General features: G+C 40.1%; 1 protein-coding gene and 1 pseudogene across 1 annotated transcript in view; both read left to right on the top strand.

Annotated features, from left to right (window-relative positions):
* The window catches only part of PPIP5K1 (diphosphoinositol pentakisphosphate kinase 1), a 44,222-nt gene that overhangs the window by 24,067 nt on the left and 1,422 nt on the right, over window positions 1–18,733 (top strand). The window contains exon 28 of the mRNA XM_065872366.1: window positions 16,468–16,581. Within this exon, the coding sequence (XP_065728438.1) occupies window positions 16,468–16,581 (114 nt within the window). The remainder of the gene's footprint in view (window positions 1–16,467; window positions 16,582–18,733) is intronic.
* Window positions 1,714–2,763, top strand: LOC136143591 (forkhead box protein K2 pseudogene; annotated as a pseudogene).

Genomic DNA, 18,733 nt, shown 5'->3' with positions numbered 1-18,733 from the left:
TATAAATTTAATGTGATCTCAGTAAAAATAGTACTGTTTTTCTAAAGTCAGACAAATTGATTTTGAAGTTGTCATTAAAAAAAAAACACACAAAAAACCAAGCAAGAATAGCCAAGGAAATCTTGAAAAGAAGAGCAATGAAGTCATGCTGGCCCTACCAGATTTTAAAACATTTTATAAAACTTCTATAATAAAAACAGTGTAGTATTGGTACATGAATAAACAGAGACCAAGCAAACAAAGTAGAAAATCCAGAAATAGTTGAAGTTAGCATTTCAAAATACTAGGGGAAAGACAACCTTTAAGAAATGGAGTTGGAAAGTTAGTAGAAGGAAAGAAATCATAAAGATCTGAGCAGAAATAAATGAATTAGAAACAAAGAAAACAATAGCAAAGATCAATAAAACTAAAAGCTGGTTCTTTGAGAAGATAAACAAAACTGATAAACCTTTAGCCAGACTCATCAAGGAAAAGAGGGAGAGGACTCAAATCAATAAAATTAGAAATGAAAAAGGAGAAGTTACAACAGACACTGCAGAAACACAAAGCATCCTAAGAGACTACTATAAACAACTCTATGCCAATAAAATGGACAACCTGGAAGAAATGGACAAATTCTTAGAAAGGTATAACCTTCTAAGACTAAACCAGGAAGAAATAGAAAATATGAACAGACCAATCACAACTAATGAAATTGAAACTGTGATTAAAAATCTTCCAACAAACAAAAGTCCAGGACCAGATGGCTTCACAGGTGAATTCTATCAAACATTTAGAGAAGAGCTAACACCCATCCTTCTCAAAATCTTCCAAAAAAACTGCAGAGGAAGGAACACTCCGAAACTCATTCTATGAGGCCACCATTACCCTGATACCAAAACCAGACAAAGATACTACACAAAAAGAAAATTACAGACCAATATCACTGATGAATATAAATGCAAAACTCCTCAACAAAATACTAGCAAACAGAATCCAACAACACATTAAAAGGATCATACACCATGATCAAGTGGGATTTATCCCAGGGGTACAAGGATTCTTCAATATATGCAAATCAATCAATGTGATACTCCATGTCAACAAATGGAAGAAGAAAAAAACCATATGATCATCTCAAAAAAAAAAAAAAAAGGGAGTTGGGGGACTTCCCTAGTGGCACAGTGGTTAAGAATCCACCTGCCAATGCAGGGGACACGGATTCGATCCCTGGTCCGGGAAGGTCCCACATGCCTCGGAGCAACTAAGCCCGTGTACCACAACTACTAAGCCTGTGCTCCACAGCCTGTGAGCCACAACTACTGAGCCTGCGTGCCACAACTACTGAGCCCACATGCTACAGCTACTGAGCCCACATGCTGCAACTACTGAAGCCCACACGCTTAGAGCCCTGTGCTCCACAATAAGAGAAGCCACCGCGATGAGAAAAGCCTGCACACCGCAACGAAGAGTAGCCCCTGCTCACTGCAACTAGAGAAAACCTGGGCACAGCAAGGAAGACCCAATGCAGCCAAAAATAAATAACTTTATTTTTTAAAATATATATATATTAAAAGGAACCAAACAGAAAATCTGGGGCTGAAAAGCATAATAACAGAAATGAAAAATTTACTGGAGGACTTCTTAGAAGGTTTGAGCAGGCAGAATTAAAAATCAGCAAACTTAAAGATAGGCCAAGGCGGGCGCCGCCGTCAGTCATGGCCTGACGCTGGCATGCTGCGCGTGTCCCGCCCCTTGCCGCCACTAGTAGCTCGCCGGCCGGCGGCCTTGCTCGGCCCTCGGCCTCACTCGGCCCTCAGCTCAGTGGCGGCGTCGGAAGGCGGCCCGGGCCCTCGCAGGCCCATGGCAGCGGCCGCGGTGTTGCCGGGCGTGGGCGGGCCTCCCGCGGGCGGCGGCGCTGGGGGCGGGCGGGTCCCCACTGGGTGGCTGGGCAGTGGCACGCCTCGAGGGCTGCAAGTTCGAGTACCTGATGAAGAAGCGCTCGGTGACCATCGGGTGAAACTTGTCGCAGGGCTCGGTGGACGTGAGCATGGGCCACTTGAGCTTCATCTTGCGGCGCCACCTCGAGATCTTAACGCCCCCAGGCGGCGGCGGCGGCGGCGGTGGCCATCCTGGGGCGGCCCTGGAGCCGTCGGCGCAGCCCGGGCCCGATGCGGGTGGCAACTTCTACCTGCACTGCCTCGGCAAGAATGGCATGTGCGTGGACGGCGTGTTCCAAAGGCACGGGGTGCCGCTCCTGCAGCTGCCGCGCATGTGCATATTCAGGTTCCCGAGCACAAACGTCAAGATCACTCACCTTCACTGCCCTGTCCAGCAAGAAGAGGGAGAAACAGGAAGCGCCCGAGTCCCTGGTGAAGCCCGTGCAGGCTCACATCTCCCCACTGACCATCAACATTCCAGACACCATGGCCCACCTCATCAGCCCCCTCCCCTCCCCCACAGGAACCATCAGTGCTGTGAACTCCTGTCCATCCAGCCCCCTGGGGAGCAGGGTCTTCAGGGTACAAAATGGGCCGTGTGGTACCATCTGACCTCAATTTAATGGCCGACAACTCACAGCCAGAAAATAAGAAGGAAGCTTCAGGTGGAGACAGCCCAAAGGATTATTCAAAGCCACCTTATTCCTATGCACAATTAATTGTACAAGCAATTACGATGGCTTCTGACAAACAACTCACCCTAAATGGAATTTATTCGTACATCACGAAAAACTATCCCTACTACAGGACTGCAGACAAGGGCTGGCAGCTATACATAGGCTGACATACGTATCTTTTTGAAGTTTGCACAGAGATGGTTTTCAAACTTTTCCTGAGGAACCCTTTCTTCAAAAGATACCTCCTCCAGTTGGCCAGTATACAAAACAGATGAACACAGTGCTGCCCTGTTTCAGTGGTCCACCTGTACTTCCAGCCTATTCCTAGGCTGTCTGTGAATCCAGGCCTCCTCAGAGGACACTTTGAAATTGGTGCATAGTATTTCCATTGTTTAGCTTTTAATTTGTTTAATTTTTAAACCTCTACATTGTGTATGTTTTTCCTCTGCATGTCTGTTTTATGTGTGGCCATTTACTAGGTGTTTAGCAGGATCTCACTAATTAAGACAGTATGGGAAAGGGTAAGTTTGAAGTATGGAATGGTAAAAGCATAACAAAAGGGAGAAGAAATGTACATTTACAAATTTTGAATTTATTAAGTAACAAGGAATGGCTACAGAATTCCTTTGAGGCTTAATGAGTAAATGATCCTTTGAAAAATGCATCTGTTGAACCATAACCATAATCAAGTGATGTGGGTGGGGTGGGGGTGGGGGTAAGCCATTCTGTTTAATGGAGGGTAAAAACTTTTTTCTTCTACCTGCAGATGTATAAACATGTTATAATAAAAATAGTGTTCCAGCCAAAAGAAAAGGTAGGTCAGTTGAAGTTATCCAGTCTGAGGAGAAGAAATAAAAAAGAATGAAGAAAAGTGAACAGAGCCAAAGATACTGTGGGTCACCATAAAACATACCACTGTATGTATAATGGAAATCCCAGAAGGAGAAGAGAGAGAGAAAAAGGCAGAAAAAAATTTTGAAGAAAAAATAGCTGAAAACTTCTCAAATTTGATAAAGACACAAGTCTGTGTGTCCAAATAGTTCAAACTTCAAGAAGGATAAATGCAAAGAGATCTACATTGAGACACATTGTAATCAAATTGTCAAAAGACAAAGAGAAAATGTTGAAAGTGGCAAGAGAAAAGCAGCTTGTCACATACAAGGGATATTTAATAGATTAACAAGGCACTCATCAGAAACCATAGAGGCCGGAAAGTAGTGGGGTGACATATTTAAAGTGCTAAAAGAAAAAAACGTCAACCAAGAATTCTATATCTGTCGAAACTGTTCAAAAATGAAGGGAAAATTAAGACATTCCCAAATAAACAAAAGCTGAGGGATTTTTTTTAAAACATCTTTATTGGAGTATAATTGCTTTACAATGGTGTGTTAGTTTCTGCTTTATAACAAAGTGAATCAGTTATACATATACATATATTCCCATATCTCTTCCCTCTTGTGTCTCCCTCCCTCCCACCCTCCCTATCCCACGCCTCTAGGTGGTCATAAAGCACCAAGCTGATCTCCCTGTGCTATGCAGCTGCTTCCCACTAGCTATCTGTTTTACATTTAGTAGTGTATATATGTCCATGCCACTCTCTCACTTTGTCCCAGCTTACCCTTCCCCCTTCCCGTGTCCTCAAGTCCATTCTCTAGTAGGGCTGCGTCTTTATTCCCGTCTTGCCCCTAGGTTCTTCATGACCACTTTTTTTTTTTTTTTTAGATTCCATATATATGTGTTAGCATACAGTATTTGTTTTTCTCTTTCTGACTTACTTCACTCTGTATGACAGTCTCTAAGTCCATCCACCTCACTACAAATAACTCAATTTTGTTTCTTTTTATGGCTGAGTAATATTCCATTGTATATATGTGCCACATCTTCTTTATCCATTCATCCGATGATGGACACTTAGGTTGTTTCCATGTCCTGGCTATTGTACATAGAGCTGCAGTGAACATTGTGGTACATGACTCTTTTTGAATTATGGTTTTCTCAGGGTAGGGTATATGCCCAGTAGTGGGATTGCTGGGTCGTATGGTAGTTCTATTTTTAGTTTTTTAAGGAACCTCCATACTGTTCTCCATAATGGCTGTATCAATTTACATTCCCACCAACAGTGCAGGAGGGTTCCCTTTTCTCCACAGCCTCTCCAGCATTTATTGATTGTAGATTTTTTGATGATGGCCATTCTGACTGGTGTGAGATGATATCTCATTGTAGTTTTGATTTGCATTTCTCTAATGATTACTGATGTTGAGCATTCTTTCGTGTGTTTGTTGGCAGTCTGTATATCTTCTTTGGAGAAATGTCTGTTTAGGTCTTCTGCCCATTTTTGGATTGGGTTGTTTGTTTTTTGATATTGAGCTGCATGAGCTGCTTGTAAATTTTGGAGATTAATCCTTTGTCAGTTGCTTCATTTGCAAATATTTTCTCCCATTCTGAGGGTTGTCTTTTCATCTTGTTTATGGTTTCCTTTGCTGCGCAAAAGCTTTCAAGTTTCATTAGGTCCCAATTGTTTATTTTTGATTTTATTTCCATTTCTCTAGGAGGTGGGTCAAAAAAGAATTTTGCTGTGATTTATGTCATAGAGTGTTCTGCCTGTGTTTTCCTCCAAGAGTTTGATAGTGTCTGGCCTTACATTTAGGTCTTTAATCCATTTTGAGTTTATTTTTATGTATGGTGTTAGGGAGTGTTCTAATTTCATTCTTTTACATGTAGCTGTCCAGTTTTCCCAGCACCACTTATTGAAGAGGCTGTCTTTTCTCCATTGAATATTCTTGCCTCCTTTATCAAAGATAAGGTGACCATATGTGCATGGGTTTATCTCTGGGATTTCTATCCTGTTCCATTAATCTATATTTCTGTTTTTGTGCCAGTACTGTAGTGTCTTGATTACTGTAGCTTTGTACTATAGTCTGAAGTCAGGGAGCCTGATTCTTCCAGCTCTGTTATTCTTTCTCAAGATTGCTTTGGCTATTCGGGGTCTTTTGTATTTCCATACAAATTGTGAAATTTTTTGTTCTAGTTCTGTGAGAAATGCCAGCAGTAGTTTGATAGTGATTGCATTGAATCTGTAGATTGCTTTGGGTAGTAGAGTCATTTTCACAATGTTGATTCTTCCAATCCAAGAACATGATATATCTCTCCATCTATTTATATCATCTTTAATTTCTTCCATCATTGTCTTATAGTTTTCTGCATACAGATCTGTTGTCTCCTTAGGTAGGTTTATTCCTAGGTATTTTATTCTTTTTGTTGCAATGGTAAATGGGAGTGTTTTCTTAATTTCACTTTCAGATTTTTCATCATTAGTGTATAGGAATGCAAGAGATTTCTGTGCATTAATTTTGTATCCTGCTACTTTACCAAATTCATTGTTTAGCTCTAGTAGTTTTCCAGTAACATCTTTAAGCTGAGGGATTTTGTCAGTAGTAGATCTGCCCTACAAGAAATGCTAAAAGGAGGCTTTTTGGCTAAAATGACACTGAACAGAAATTTGAAGCCATATCAAAAAATAAAGAACTCAAAAAAAAAAAGAAAGAAAGAAGAAAAAAAAAATAAAGAACTCTGATAAAAGTAACTACACTGGTAAATACAAGAGCCAGCATTATTGTATTTTTGGTTTGTAGCTCCCCTTTTTGTATTTTTGTTTCATATGTGACAACATGCAAATGAATAAACCAATCATTATGTCTGTTTTAATGGGCACACAATGTACAAAGATATAATTTATGACAATAACAAGGTGGGGACTGAGCTTTATAGGAACAGAGTGTTTGTATGTTATTGAAGCTAATCGCCATCAATTCAAACATTGCTACTGACCTTACAGAAATAAAAAGGATTGTTGAGAGTACCATGAACAATTGTATGCCAACAAATTAGATAACATAGATGAAAAGGACAATTCCTAGAAATAAACTCTAAAAACCGACTCAAGAAGAAATAGAAAATCTGAACATACCTATAACAAGGAAAAAGACTGAATCAATAGCAAAAACTTCTCAACGAAGAAAAGTCCAAAACCAGATGGCTTCACTGGTGAATTCTACCAAACATTTTAGAAAAATTAGCCCCAGTCCTACTCACCCTCTTCCAAAAAATATAAGAGGAGGAAACACTTTCTGTGAAGTCAGCATTACCCTGATACCAAAGCCAGACAAAGACACCCTAAGAAAAGAAAACTACAGGGCTTCCCTGGTGGTGCAGTGGTTAAGAATCTGCCTGCCAATGCAGGGGACATAGGTTCGAGCCCTGGTCTGGGAAGATTCCCACGTGCATCTAAGTTGCAGAGCAGCTAAGCCCATGAGCCACAACTACTGAAGCCTGCATGCCACAACTACTGGAGCCTGCATGCCTTGAGCCCATGCTCCACAACAAGAGAAGCCACTGCAATGAGAAGCCCATGCACCACAACGAAGAGTAGCCCCTGCTTGCCACAGCTAGAGAAAGCCCGCGCAGCAATGAAGACCCAACACAGCCATAAATAAATAAATAAATTTAAAAAGAAAAGAAAAGAAAACTACAGACTAATTTCCCCTATGAGTAGAGAGGCAAAAATTCTCAACAATCCCCCCCCACAAAAAAATTTCTCAACAAAGTATTAGCAAACCAAATCCAACAGTACACATTAAAAGGATTATACTACACCATGATCAAGTGAGATTTATCTCAGGAATGCAAGGGTGATTCAACGTAAGAAAATATGTCAATGTAATACACTACATTAATAGAAGAAAGAGAGAAGAAAACCAATCATGTGAATTGATGTGGAAAAGCATTTGGCAAAACCCAACACTCACCGAGCTAGGAACAGAAAGAAACTTCCTCAGTGCCATAAAGGACATTTATAAACAACCCCTAGGGACTTCCCTGGTGGTCCAGTGGTTAAGACTCCGTGCTCACAATGCAAAGGGCTGGTGTTCGATCCCTGGTCAGGGATCCCGCATACTGCAACGAGAGGAGCCTGCATGCCACAACTAAAGGAGCCCAAATGCTGCAACCAAAGATCCCACATGCCACATCAAAGATCCCACATGAGGCAGCGAAGATCCTATGTGCTGCAACTAAGACCTGGCATAGCCAAATAAATAAATAAATATTAAAAAACAAAACAAAAACACAGCACAAATCATACTCAGTGGTGAGAGACTGAAAGTTTTCCCCATAAGATCAGGAGCAAGACAAGGATGCCCACTTTCACCACTGCTATTCAATATTCTACTGGAAGTTTTAGGGAGAGCAGTTAGGCAAAACAAACAAACAAAAAAAAAGGACCTAAATCGGAAAGGAAGAAGTAGTAAAACTGTCGCTATTCACAGAGGACATAATCCTATATAGAGAAAATGGAAAAGAAACCCGAAAAGAACTACCAGAACTAAAGAACAAATTCAGCAGTGTTTCAGGGTACAAGATCAACTCACAAAAATCAGTTGTGTTTCTATACACCAGCAATGAACAATCCAAAGGGGAAATTAAGAAAACAATACCATTTATATTAGCATCCAAAAGAGTAAAGTACCTGGGAGCAAAATTTAACCAAGAAGTTTAAAGACTTGTACACTGAAAACTGTAAAACATTGCTGAAATAAATTAAAGAAGACCTAAATAAATGGTAAGACATTCCATGTTCATGTAGAATACATAACATTTTTAGGATGAGAGTACTCCCCAAAGAGATCTCCATTGGAGATTAAATGCAATCTCCATTGGAATTCCAATGCACTTTTTTGTAGAAATGGAAAAGCTGACCCTCAAGTTTATATGGAATTGCAAGGGGACCTGAATAGTCAAAATAATTTTGAAAAAGAAAAAGTCAGAGGACTCACATCTTCTGATATTAAAACTTACTACAAAGCTACAGTAATCCAAACAGTGTGGGATTGCCATAAGGATAAAGTTAGAGACCAATGGAATAGAATCAAGAGTCCAAAAATAAACCCATACTTCCATGGCCAGTTGATTTTCAACAATGTTGCTAAGACCATTTAATGGGGAAAGAATTGTCTCTTCAATACATGGTGCTAGAACAACTGGATACCCATATGCAAAAGAATGAAGATGGACCTCCCCCACCTCATACCATGTACAAAAGTTAACTCAAAATGGATAAATGGCCTAAATATAAGAGCTAAAACTGTACAACTCTTACAAGACATAAGATAAATCTTCATGACCTTAAGAGTTAGCTAATGGATTCTTAGACAGACCAAAAGCACAAGCAACAAAAGGGGAAAAAATAGATAAATTGGACTTCACCAAAATTTAAACTTTTTGTGCATCAAAGAACATGAAAGAAAGGGAAAAGACAGCCTATAGAAAGGGAGAAAATATTTGCAAATCATATATCTGATAAAGGTCCATAATGTAACAATTCAACAGCAAAAAGACAAACAACCCAACTTAAAAGTGAGCAAAGGACTTAAATAGACACTTCTTCAAAGAAGATATACAAATAGCCAAGAAGCACATGAAATAATGCTCACCCTCAGTAACCATCAGGGATATGCAAATCAAAGCCACAATGAGGTACCACTTCACACCCACTAGGATGGCTATAATTTAAAAAGAGAAAGAGCAAGCAGAAAAGTGTTAGTTATGGCATGAACAAATCAGAATTTTTGTACATTGCTGGGGGAAATGTAAAATGGTGCAGCCCTAGTGGAAAACAGTTTGACAATTCCTCAAAAAGCTAAATATAGAGTTACTATCTGACCCAGCAATTCCACTCCTAGGTATATATTCAAAAGAAATGAAAACAGGTACTCTAACAAATATTTACACACAAAAGTTTATGGTGACACTATTCACAATAGTCAAAAGGTGGAAACAGCTGAAATGTGCGTGAATGGGTAAACAAAATGTGGTATATACATACAATAGAATGTTACTGAACTATAAAAAGGAATGAAGTACTGATATATGTTGCTATATGGATGAACCTCAAAAACACGGCAAGTGAAAGAAACCAGACAGAAAAAGTCACATATTGTATGATTCCATTTATATGAAAGGACTAGAATAGAGATAGAAAGCAAATTGGTGGTTTGCAGGGGTTGAAGGTAGGGTAGAATGAGGAGTAACTTCTTTTTTTTTTTTTTTTGCGGTACATGGGCCTCTCACTGCTGTGGCCTCTCTCCCGTTGCGGAGCACAGGCTCCGGACGCGCAGGCTCAGCGGCCATGGGTCACGGGCCTAGCCGCTCCGCGGCATGTGGGATCTTCCTGGCATGAACCCATGTCTCCTGCATCGGCAGGCAGACTCTCAACAACTGCGCCACCAGGGAAGCCCAGGAGTGACTTCTTAATGGATATGGGGTTTTCTTTTGGGGTGATGAAAATGTTTTGGAACTAGATAAGGTGGCAGTGGCACAACACTGTTGATGTGCTAAATGCCACAGTATTATACACTTTAAGATGGTTAGCTTTATGTTATGTGGCTTTCCCTTCAATAATAATAATTTTAAAAAATCATGCAAGTACTAAAAGTAGGAAGGGGTGATGGTGATAAATTCCTTTATCACCTGAAAGTAAGGAGAACCTAATTCTGACTCAAACTCAAATTCGGGAAACAATAGGAAAAGATTGATAAACTAAGCCATATAAACATTTTTTTATATGTTGTAAAACCAATAGCAACATCATAAGCAAGGAAAAATTTTTTCTGCAATTTATATCACGTATAGGCTTAATCATCCTAAAATACAGAGAACTTTTACATATCAGGAAGGAAAAGACCAAAAGTGTGATTTTTGAAAAAGGATAGTTTACAAAGAAAGAAATACAGGTGGCTGTTACACATGTGAAATGATGCTCTACCTCGATCATAAGAAATATGCAAATTAAAACTACACTGAGGGACTTCCCTGGTGGTGCAGTGGTTAAGAATCCGCCTGCCAATGCAGGGGACACGGGTTCGATCCCTGGTCTGGGAAGATCCCACATGCCACAGAGCAACTAAGCCTGTGCGCCACCACTGAGCCTGTGCTCTAGACCCCACGAGCCACAGCTACTGAGCCCGTGTGCCACAACTACTGAAGCCCGTAAAAACCTAGAGCCCATGCTCCACGACAAGAGAAGCCACCACAATGAGAAGCCCGCACACCACCACAAAGAGTAGCCCCTGCTTGCCGCAACTGGAGAAAGCCCGCGTGCAGCAATGAAGACCCAACACAGCCAAAAATAAATGAATAAATAAAATTTTTTAAAAATTAAAAAATAAATACAACTACACTGAGATATCATATCTCACCTATTAGATTGTAAAAAATCCAAAAGTTTGATAACACATTCTCTTGACAAGTCTATAACGAGAGAGGCAGTTCCATACACTGTTGGTGGGAGTGCAAAATGGTACAACCCCTATGAAGGTAAATTTTGTAATATCTCAGAGAATTACAGATACAGTTACTCTCTTATCTAGTAATACAATTTTAGGATTCTATTCTGAAGCTACTGTACACAAAGTTGAAATAACATTTGTATACAGTTATTGTGACATAATTTATGTTGTTTATTTATTATTTTTGGAAACAACCCCAAAGTTCTTCAGTACAAGAGTGGTTGAATAAACAGTGGTATGTCCACTCAAATGAGTACTATGGATCTGTTAAAACTAATGAGGAAGGTCTATGTGTTTTGATATGAAGTAATCTCCAGGATATATTGTTAAGTGGATAAAAAAAGGTGCAGAATAGTGTTGATAGTATGTTACCTATTCTATAAGGAGGGGAAATAAGGGGAAAATATACATATTTGCAAAAAGAAATGATAAAAGTAGACACCAGAAACTAATAAAAATGTTTACCACTGGACAGCAATAGGAATGGGGCTGAAGGGCATGAAGAAAAAGGAACTTCCTCTGAATATGCCTTTTTATAAACCTTTGACTTGTGAACCTGTAAATGTTTTTCAAAATATAAGACTAAATGAAAAGAAGTGAATCCTAAAATTGGGGAAAAAAATGGAAAGAAATTACCCTAACTTTATATCAAAATAGTAACATAATCACACAGGGAAAATAATTTTTCAAATAACTTTGGAATACTGTACTTTGACTGTAAATCCTTTAGTGGAACAAAAAGAAATATAAAATAATTTTAATCCTCATTCAGTGGTTTAATTGTTAGTAGTGATATTGATACTATTTTGAAACATATGTCGTATGCACACACACATATAATAGAGTAATGTAAATAAGTAATTATGTTTCTGTTATTAGGAATAAGAATTCTCAAAGTAAGATAAATTATATATAAATATAAATTCAGAAGATTTTTAAAGTGCTGTAATGTTAAATTTGAATTGAAAATATCAATATGAATTCCATTTTTTAATGCTTTTTCTAATATCATGCATCAGAAGAAGTATCAATGAGCTCCCTTGGCACCTAGATTTTGGTCTCTACATATCATTCCCCACTAAAAGCAACCAGGATTCCATGGTTGGATTCCTGGTCTAGGCCCATGTTTTTTAACCTTCTTCTTTTTTTTTTTTTTTCTAAAATCACACCCCCTCCTACAGAGCCTTTTTAGACTTTTTTCCTCCAATCACTCCCCACCACCTGAAATTTTTTTAATACCACAGATAAACTTTATGTCTGTTTATGTATTGTAGCCATTTGATGGACCACAAACCAGTGGAATATCTAAGTTTTTTCACTTTCACCAAGAACCAATTTTATTGAGGATGCATGATCTAGGGCAAGGAAAGAACAAGGTGATCCTGAGGCATGTTGTAACAGAAGCAAGGAAGCAATCAAGCCTGAAGAGGCTCCCACTGACCAGAATTGGAATATTTTAGCATTAAAAAGAATAATTTATTGTAATTGATTAAAGTGGACTGAACATGTAAACATCTACAAGCTCATAATGAATCTTACAAAAAAGAGAACAAAAATAAAATAAAATAATAATCATCTGTCACTATTGATGAATACTTTTCACCAGCTCTTTCTTCTGAAAACTAATTAAAGGGAAATAAACATTTATCCTTCCTTTTCAGTAAGAACTGCAGTTTAATGTAATCAAATGGCCCCAGTTGAAGAGAGAAAGCTCTTCTTTACAGAAAATATGCCAGCTAATAAATACAGAATTGATAGAATTAGAAAATCACCACTTGATAGTCCTAATAAAGTAATTAAGGATCATCAGTGGATACTAACACAATTAGGTGAAATGTTGATCAGGTTCCACAGTGCCAAAGGATTATCTCTAATCAGAAGGGGAAAACTTTACGATGGTGAGATCTCATGGGCCCCACTTTAACTTTGTTAGTAAGTTTAGCCTTAGTGGGATAATGAGACATTATGTTCATCCAGTATGATGCAATATAAAGTACACAGGATTACCTCTTGAAGTATTCTTGACAAAGTTATTTATTTATTTATTATTTTTTTTGGCTGTGTTGGGTTTTCATTGCTGCGCACGGGCTTTCTCTAGTTGCAACAAGTGGGGGCTACTCTTCGCTGTGGTGCTCAGGCTTCTCATTGCAGTAGCTTCTATTGTTGTGGAGTACCGGCAGTAGGGGCATGGGCTTCAGTAGTTGCAGCATGTGGGCTCAGTAGTTGTGGCATGCGGGCTCTAGAGCGTGCAGGCTTCAGTAGTTCTGGCACACAGGCTTAGTTGCTCCGCAGCATGAGATCTTCCCAGACCAGGGATCGAACCTATGTCTCCTGCATTGGATTCTTAACTACTGCACCACCGGGGAAGTCCCAAAGTTATTTAAACTGAATCATTGAACCAGTCGGAATGGCCATCATCAAAAAACCTACAAACGATAAATGCTAGAGAGGGTGTGGAGAAAAGGGAGCCCTCCTACACTGTTGGTGGGAATGCAAACTGGTGCAGCCACTATGGAGGACAGTATGGCGGTTCCTTAAAAAACTAAAATTAGAGCTACCATATGATCTAGCAATCCCACTCCTGGTCATATATCCAGAGAAAACTGTAATTTGAAAAGATACATGCACCCCAATGTTCATAGCAGCACTATTTACAGTAGCCAAGACATGGAACCAACCTAAATGTTGATCGACAGATAAATGGATAAAGAAGAAGTGGTACATATATACAATGGAATATTACTCAGCCATAAAAAAGAATAAATAATGCCATTTGCAGCAACATGGATGGACCTAGAGATTATCATAGTAAGTGAAGTAAGTCAGACAGAGAAAGATAAATATCATATGATATCACTTATATTTTGAATCTAAAATATGATACAAATGAACTTATTTATAAAACAGAAATAGACTCATAGCCATGGTAAACAAATTTATGGTTACCAAAGGGGAAAGGGGGGAGAGGGATAAATTAGGAATTTGGAATTAACATATACACACTACTATATATGAAATAGCCAACAAGAACCTACTGTATAGCACAGGTAACTATATTCAATATCTTGTAATAACATATAGTGGAGACAAATCTGAAAAAGAATATGTATACACATAACTGAATCACTTTGCCATACACCTGAAACTAACATTATAAATCAACTATACTTCAATTTTTAAAAAATTATCAAAATATCAAAAAAATTATTTAAAATGTAAGCATTTGTTTTTACACTAAAAAAAGAAAAAGAAAAACACCTCAAATGGACTTCCCTGGTGGTGCAGTGGTTAAGAGTCTGCCTGCCAATGCAGGAGACACGGGTTCAATTCCTGGTCCAGGAAGATCCCACATGCCGTGGAGCAACTAAGCCCGTGCACCACAACTACTGAGCCTGAGCTGTAGAGCCCGTGAGTCATAACTACAGAGCCTGCATGCCACAACTACTGAAGCCCATGCTCCTAGAGCCCGTGCTCCACAACAAGAGAAGCCACCGCAATGAGAAGCATGTGCACTGCAACGAAGACTAGCCCCCACTCGCCGCAACTAGAGAAAGCCCGTGTGCAGCAACAAAGACCCAACGCAGCCAAAAATAAAAAATTAAAAACAAACAAGAGGGCTTCCCTGGTGGCGCAGTGGTTGAGAGTCCGCCTGCCGATGCAGGGGACACGGGTTCGTGCCCTGGTCCGGAAAGATCCCACATGCCGCGGAGGGGCTGGACCCGTGAGCCATGGCCGCTGAGCCTGCACGTCCGGAGCCTGTGCTCCACAACGGGAGAGGCTACAACAGTGAGAGGCCAGTGTACCACAAAAAAAAAAAAAAAAAAAAAACCCAAGAAAGAACACCTGAATCATTGAATCAAGCCTTTTGTATCTGTCAGTTTATAGGAAATACAAGGGATAGTGAAACAAGTTAAATGTTTCTGTGAGGAAGCAATCAGACAAATCCAGAGTGTAGAATGTGACATTCTGTGAGACAGCTGGCCTGTTCTTTTCAAAAAGTCACTATGAGGGACTTCCCTGGTGGCACAGTGGTTAAGAATCCGCCTGCCAATGTAGGGGACACGGGTTCGATCCCTAGTCCAGGAAGATCCCACACACCACGGAGCAACTAAGCCCATGTGCCACAACTTATGAACCTGTGCTCTAGAGCCCGCAAGCCACAACTACTGAGCCCATGTGCCACAACTACTGAAGCCTGCACACCTAGAGCCCATGCTCCACAACAAGAGAAGCCACCACGATGAGAAGCCCACGCACCGCAACGAAGAGTAGCCCCCGTTCACCGCAACTAGAGAAAGCCCGCAAGAAGCAACGAAGATCCAACGCAGCCAAAAATAAATAAATAAATTTATTTTTTTAAAAAGTCAGTATAAAAAAATAGGGGGGAGCTCGATTCTAGGTTAACACATTGTTGACTGGGGGATTTTTGCAGAAACTAACACCTGTGGCCATAATACATCTCCAGTCAAAAATGTGTTAAAAGAGACTTTGGAGACATAATAAAATGGAATGCATAGTTCATGTTTGGATCTTACTATAAAAGACATTTTGGGAATAATTGGGGGAAATTTGAATATGGATTGGGTACTAAGATGATATTAGGGTATTTTTAAATTTTGTTAAGTTTATTAATGGTGTATGGCTATGTAGGAAAATTCCTTATATTTTAGAAATGAATACTGAAGTATTTAGAGGTGAAATGACTCATACTGTTCGTCATTTATTTTAAAGAACTTCAGCATGAAGAAATAGATGAAACAAATACGGCAAAATGTTAACATGTTAAATATAGGAGATGAAAATATAGGTATTGATTGTACTAGTCTTTCAACTACTTTTATTTTTTTTAATATATTTATTTATTTTTGGCTGCGTTGGGTCTTGGTTGCTGGGCACGGGCTTTTCCTAGCTGCTGCAAGAGGGCACTACTCTTCCTTGCAGTGTGCGGGCTCCTCATTGCAGTGGTTTCTCTTGTTGCAGAGCACGGGCTCTAGGAGCATGGGCTTCAGTAGTTGTGCCATTTGGGCTCAGTAGTTGTGGCTCACGGGCTCTAGAGCGCAGGTTCAGTAGTTGTGGTGCATGGGCTTAGTTGCTCCGCGGCATGTGGGATCTTCCCAGACCAGGGATGAACCCGTGTCCCCTGCATTGGCAGGTGGATTCTTTCTTTTTTTTTTGGCCATGTAGCACGTGGGATCTTAGTTCCCTGACTAGGGTTTGAACCCGCACCCCCTGCATTGGACGCACGGCATCTTAACCACGGGACCACCAGGGAAGTCCCAGCAGGCAGATTCTTAACCACTGCGCCACCAGAGAAGTCCCTGAACTACTTTTTAAAAATTATGTTTGACAATATTCATAATATAAAGTTTAAAATATTAAAAATGGTTTGTATGAAGGGTCCCTAGGAAATGCTGCTTCTCAGCCTGAGGAAGTGTAAGTTGGTTTTCACTTATATTGACAACCTGTGGTTCTTGAATTCTTCCTCATAGCCTTTTTTTTTTCTTCCCTCTCTCTCCCTCACCTGTCCAGCCCTCTTTGACTCTATGCACAGCAACCAGACCTCTGATAGCCCGTTTTCTCCACCTCGCACTCTTCATTCACCTACCCTGCAACTCCGGCAGCGCTCTGAAAAGCCCCCTTGGTGTAAGTAATTGTTTTAGAACTGCCTAGAGAAGGCCAAGAGGGAATGGAGGGATTGGTGAATAAGAGACTCGTCACAGGAGGGAAACAAAGATGAGGGTTGAAGGACCAGGAGTAACCAGGCAGGGAAGCAGTTGCACTTGCTGTTTCCAAGATGAAGGGCGGATCTGTTTATTCTCTCTCATCCATCGCTTCTGTCCTCCATGTGCCCTCTATCTCCTTGGAGGGGCTCCTTAATGATAGTGGCTCAGAGGGTCCTTTAGGGAAGAAAAGATGAAGGCTGCATTCTCCTCAAGTCCCCATTTGGTCTCTACAGCTTTCTCAGTAAAAATGACTTGGGAGGAAACCTAGATATATAGAAAAGCTGGGAAAAAGAAACTAGAATCTGCTACTACTTTCTACCTGTCCCTTCTTTCAAGGTGTCTGTTTTCATTTGTAAGTTCAAGTTCAGGTGCTGCTTTTTCCCATCTCTTCTTTATAATATCTAGCCTATCACTGTTTATCCTTGGTAACAGTGTGAACAGTGGAGCCACAAGGAATTCTTAGGGTAATTGTAGAGGGGGAGAGATACCAGTGGTGACCAGACGGGATAAGGCCCAGAGACACTGGCAATGGAAGAATCCTTCCCTTATTCGTCCTACCTCCAGGGACTATCTAAAATCAAACATTATTTTAATTGGATAGAACTGAAGCAAAGATTCATATTTTTAGCATTGGGGCAAACAGTTGTAGAATTTTGCCCTTCTCCTATCACCCTCTATGCAGAAGAAACTTTCCTTCCTGACACCAAGAATTCTTCCCCTGAATTTCAGATTATCCTATATTCCCCTTGCCATTGGTCCTTTTACCTCTGTCCAATAGTGTTTATAGGTTCTGTGCCCTAGAAATCTTATCTTTCTTCAACTTCTGTTTCTGTCTGAACTCTTTGATTTGTCTGAATCAAACTACTAGCTGAATATTAAGGTTACTTCTATCCTTGGGTGAACTCAGCTTACACATGTTTTCTTCTTTTTTAAATCTCAGTATCAGATGTATAGCCTCACTGGTAAACATTTTCTTTAGGGTCTGTCTGTCTGCCCTAAATAGGCCTTGTTGGCCCCAAACCACATTCCTCTTTTTTTTTTTTTTTTCCACTTGAAGCATGCCTCATATAATCCTTTACTGCAGCGGTCCCCAATCTTTTTGGTATTAGGGACTGGTTTCGTGGAAGACAATTTTTCCACGGACCAGTGGGGAGGGGCATGGTTCAGGCGGTAATGGAGTGATAGGGAGCGATGGCAAGCGGCTGGTAGATGAAGCTTCTTTGCTAGCCCACCGCTCACCTCCTGCTGTGCGGCCTGGTTCCTAACAGGCCTCGGATGGGGAGGGGGGCGCTGGGGACCCCTGCTTTACAGAAAATAGATAGCTGGCATTCCTTAAATTCAATGACTGTTGGAGCCTTTGCAGACTCAGGTTTACCAGCTTCCCTGGTTCTCATTGATGACAAGCTATTCAGGTGTCCCCGATTTCCAAAATCTATCATTATTGATATCAGAGTGCTTTAAAGCTACAGTACCATCAATTAGTATGATATTTACAAAGGGAAAAGTAGATTAGTCCCCTACTAGAGATTAATGAAGAGGTAGAAGTTGGGGTAGGAGTTGTCCCACAGTGTAACTGAAGACTCTAAGGCCTTCATTTACTACTGTCAAGATCTAGGAATTAGTTTTTATATTTTATATGTATATAATATCCATAAGCCTGTAACACTGTATGTCCCAAGACTTCGAGGGTCTTAACCCTGGATCTGTAGATGGATTTCAGGGTAAAGTCTATGAACCCCAGGAATTATATGTAAAGATGAGGGGGAATATCCATATGTACATTTTCCTGGGAAGATAGTCCATGACTTTCATTAGAATTTCAAAGGGGCTCAGTGACCCCCAGAAAGGTTAATTAAGAACTGCTGCCATTAAAAAAAAAATAAAAGAACTGCCGCCATTTAGAGATTTCATGGCAGTCTTCCATCTTTGAGTAAATCATTTTCCTTCCTATTATTCTGATTCACAAAGTTTTTCTACATTTTCCTGCTTACTTGTCTCTTGGGCAGTAAATAAAGGTTACCTCTGCCCCAGAAATGTGCTTTAAAGAAATAATTCTTAACAAAAGATATACA

Source organism: Phocoena phocoena, chromosome 2, assembly GCF_963924675.1.
Source record: "Phocoena phocoena chromosome 2, mPhoPho1.1, whole genome shotgun sequence".
NCBI lineage: Eukaryota > Metazoa > Chordata > Mammalia > Artiodactyla > Phocoenidae > Phocoena > Phocoena phocoena.
The sequence above is the reverse complement of the archived record's forward strand: the minus strand, read 5'-3'. Positions and strand labels throughout refer to the sequence as shown.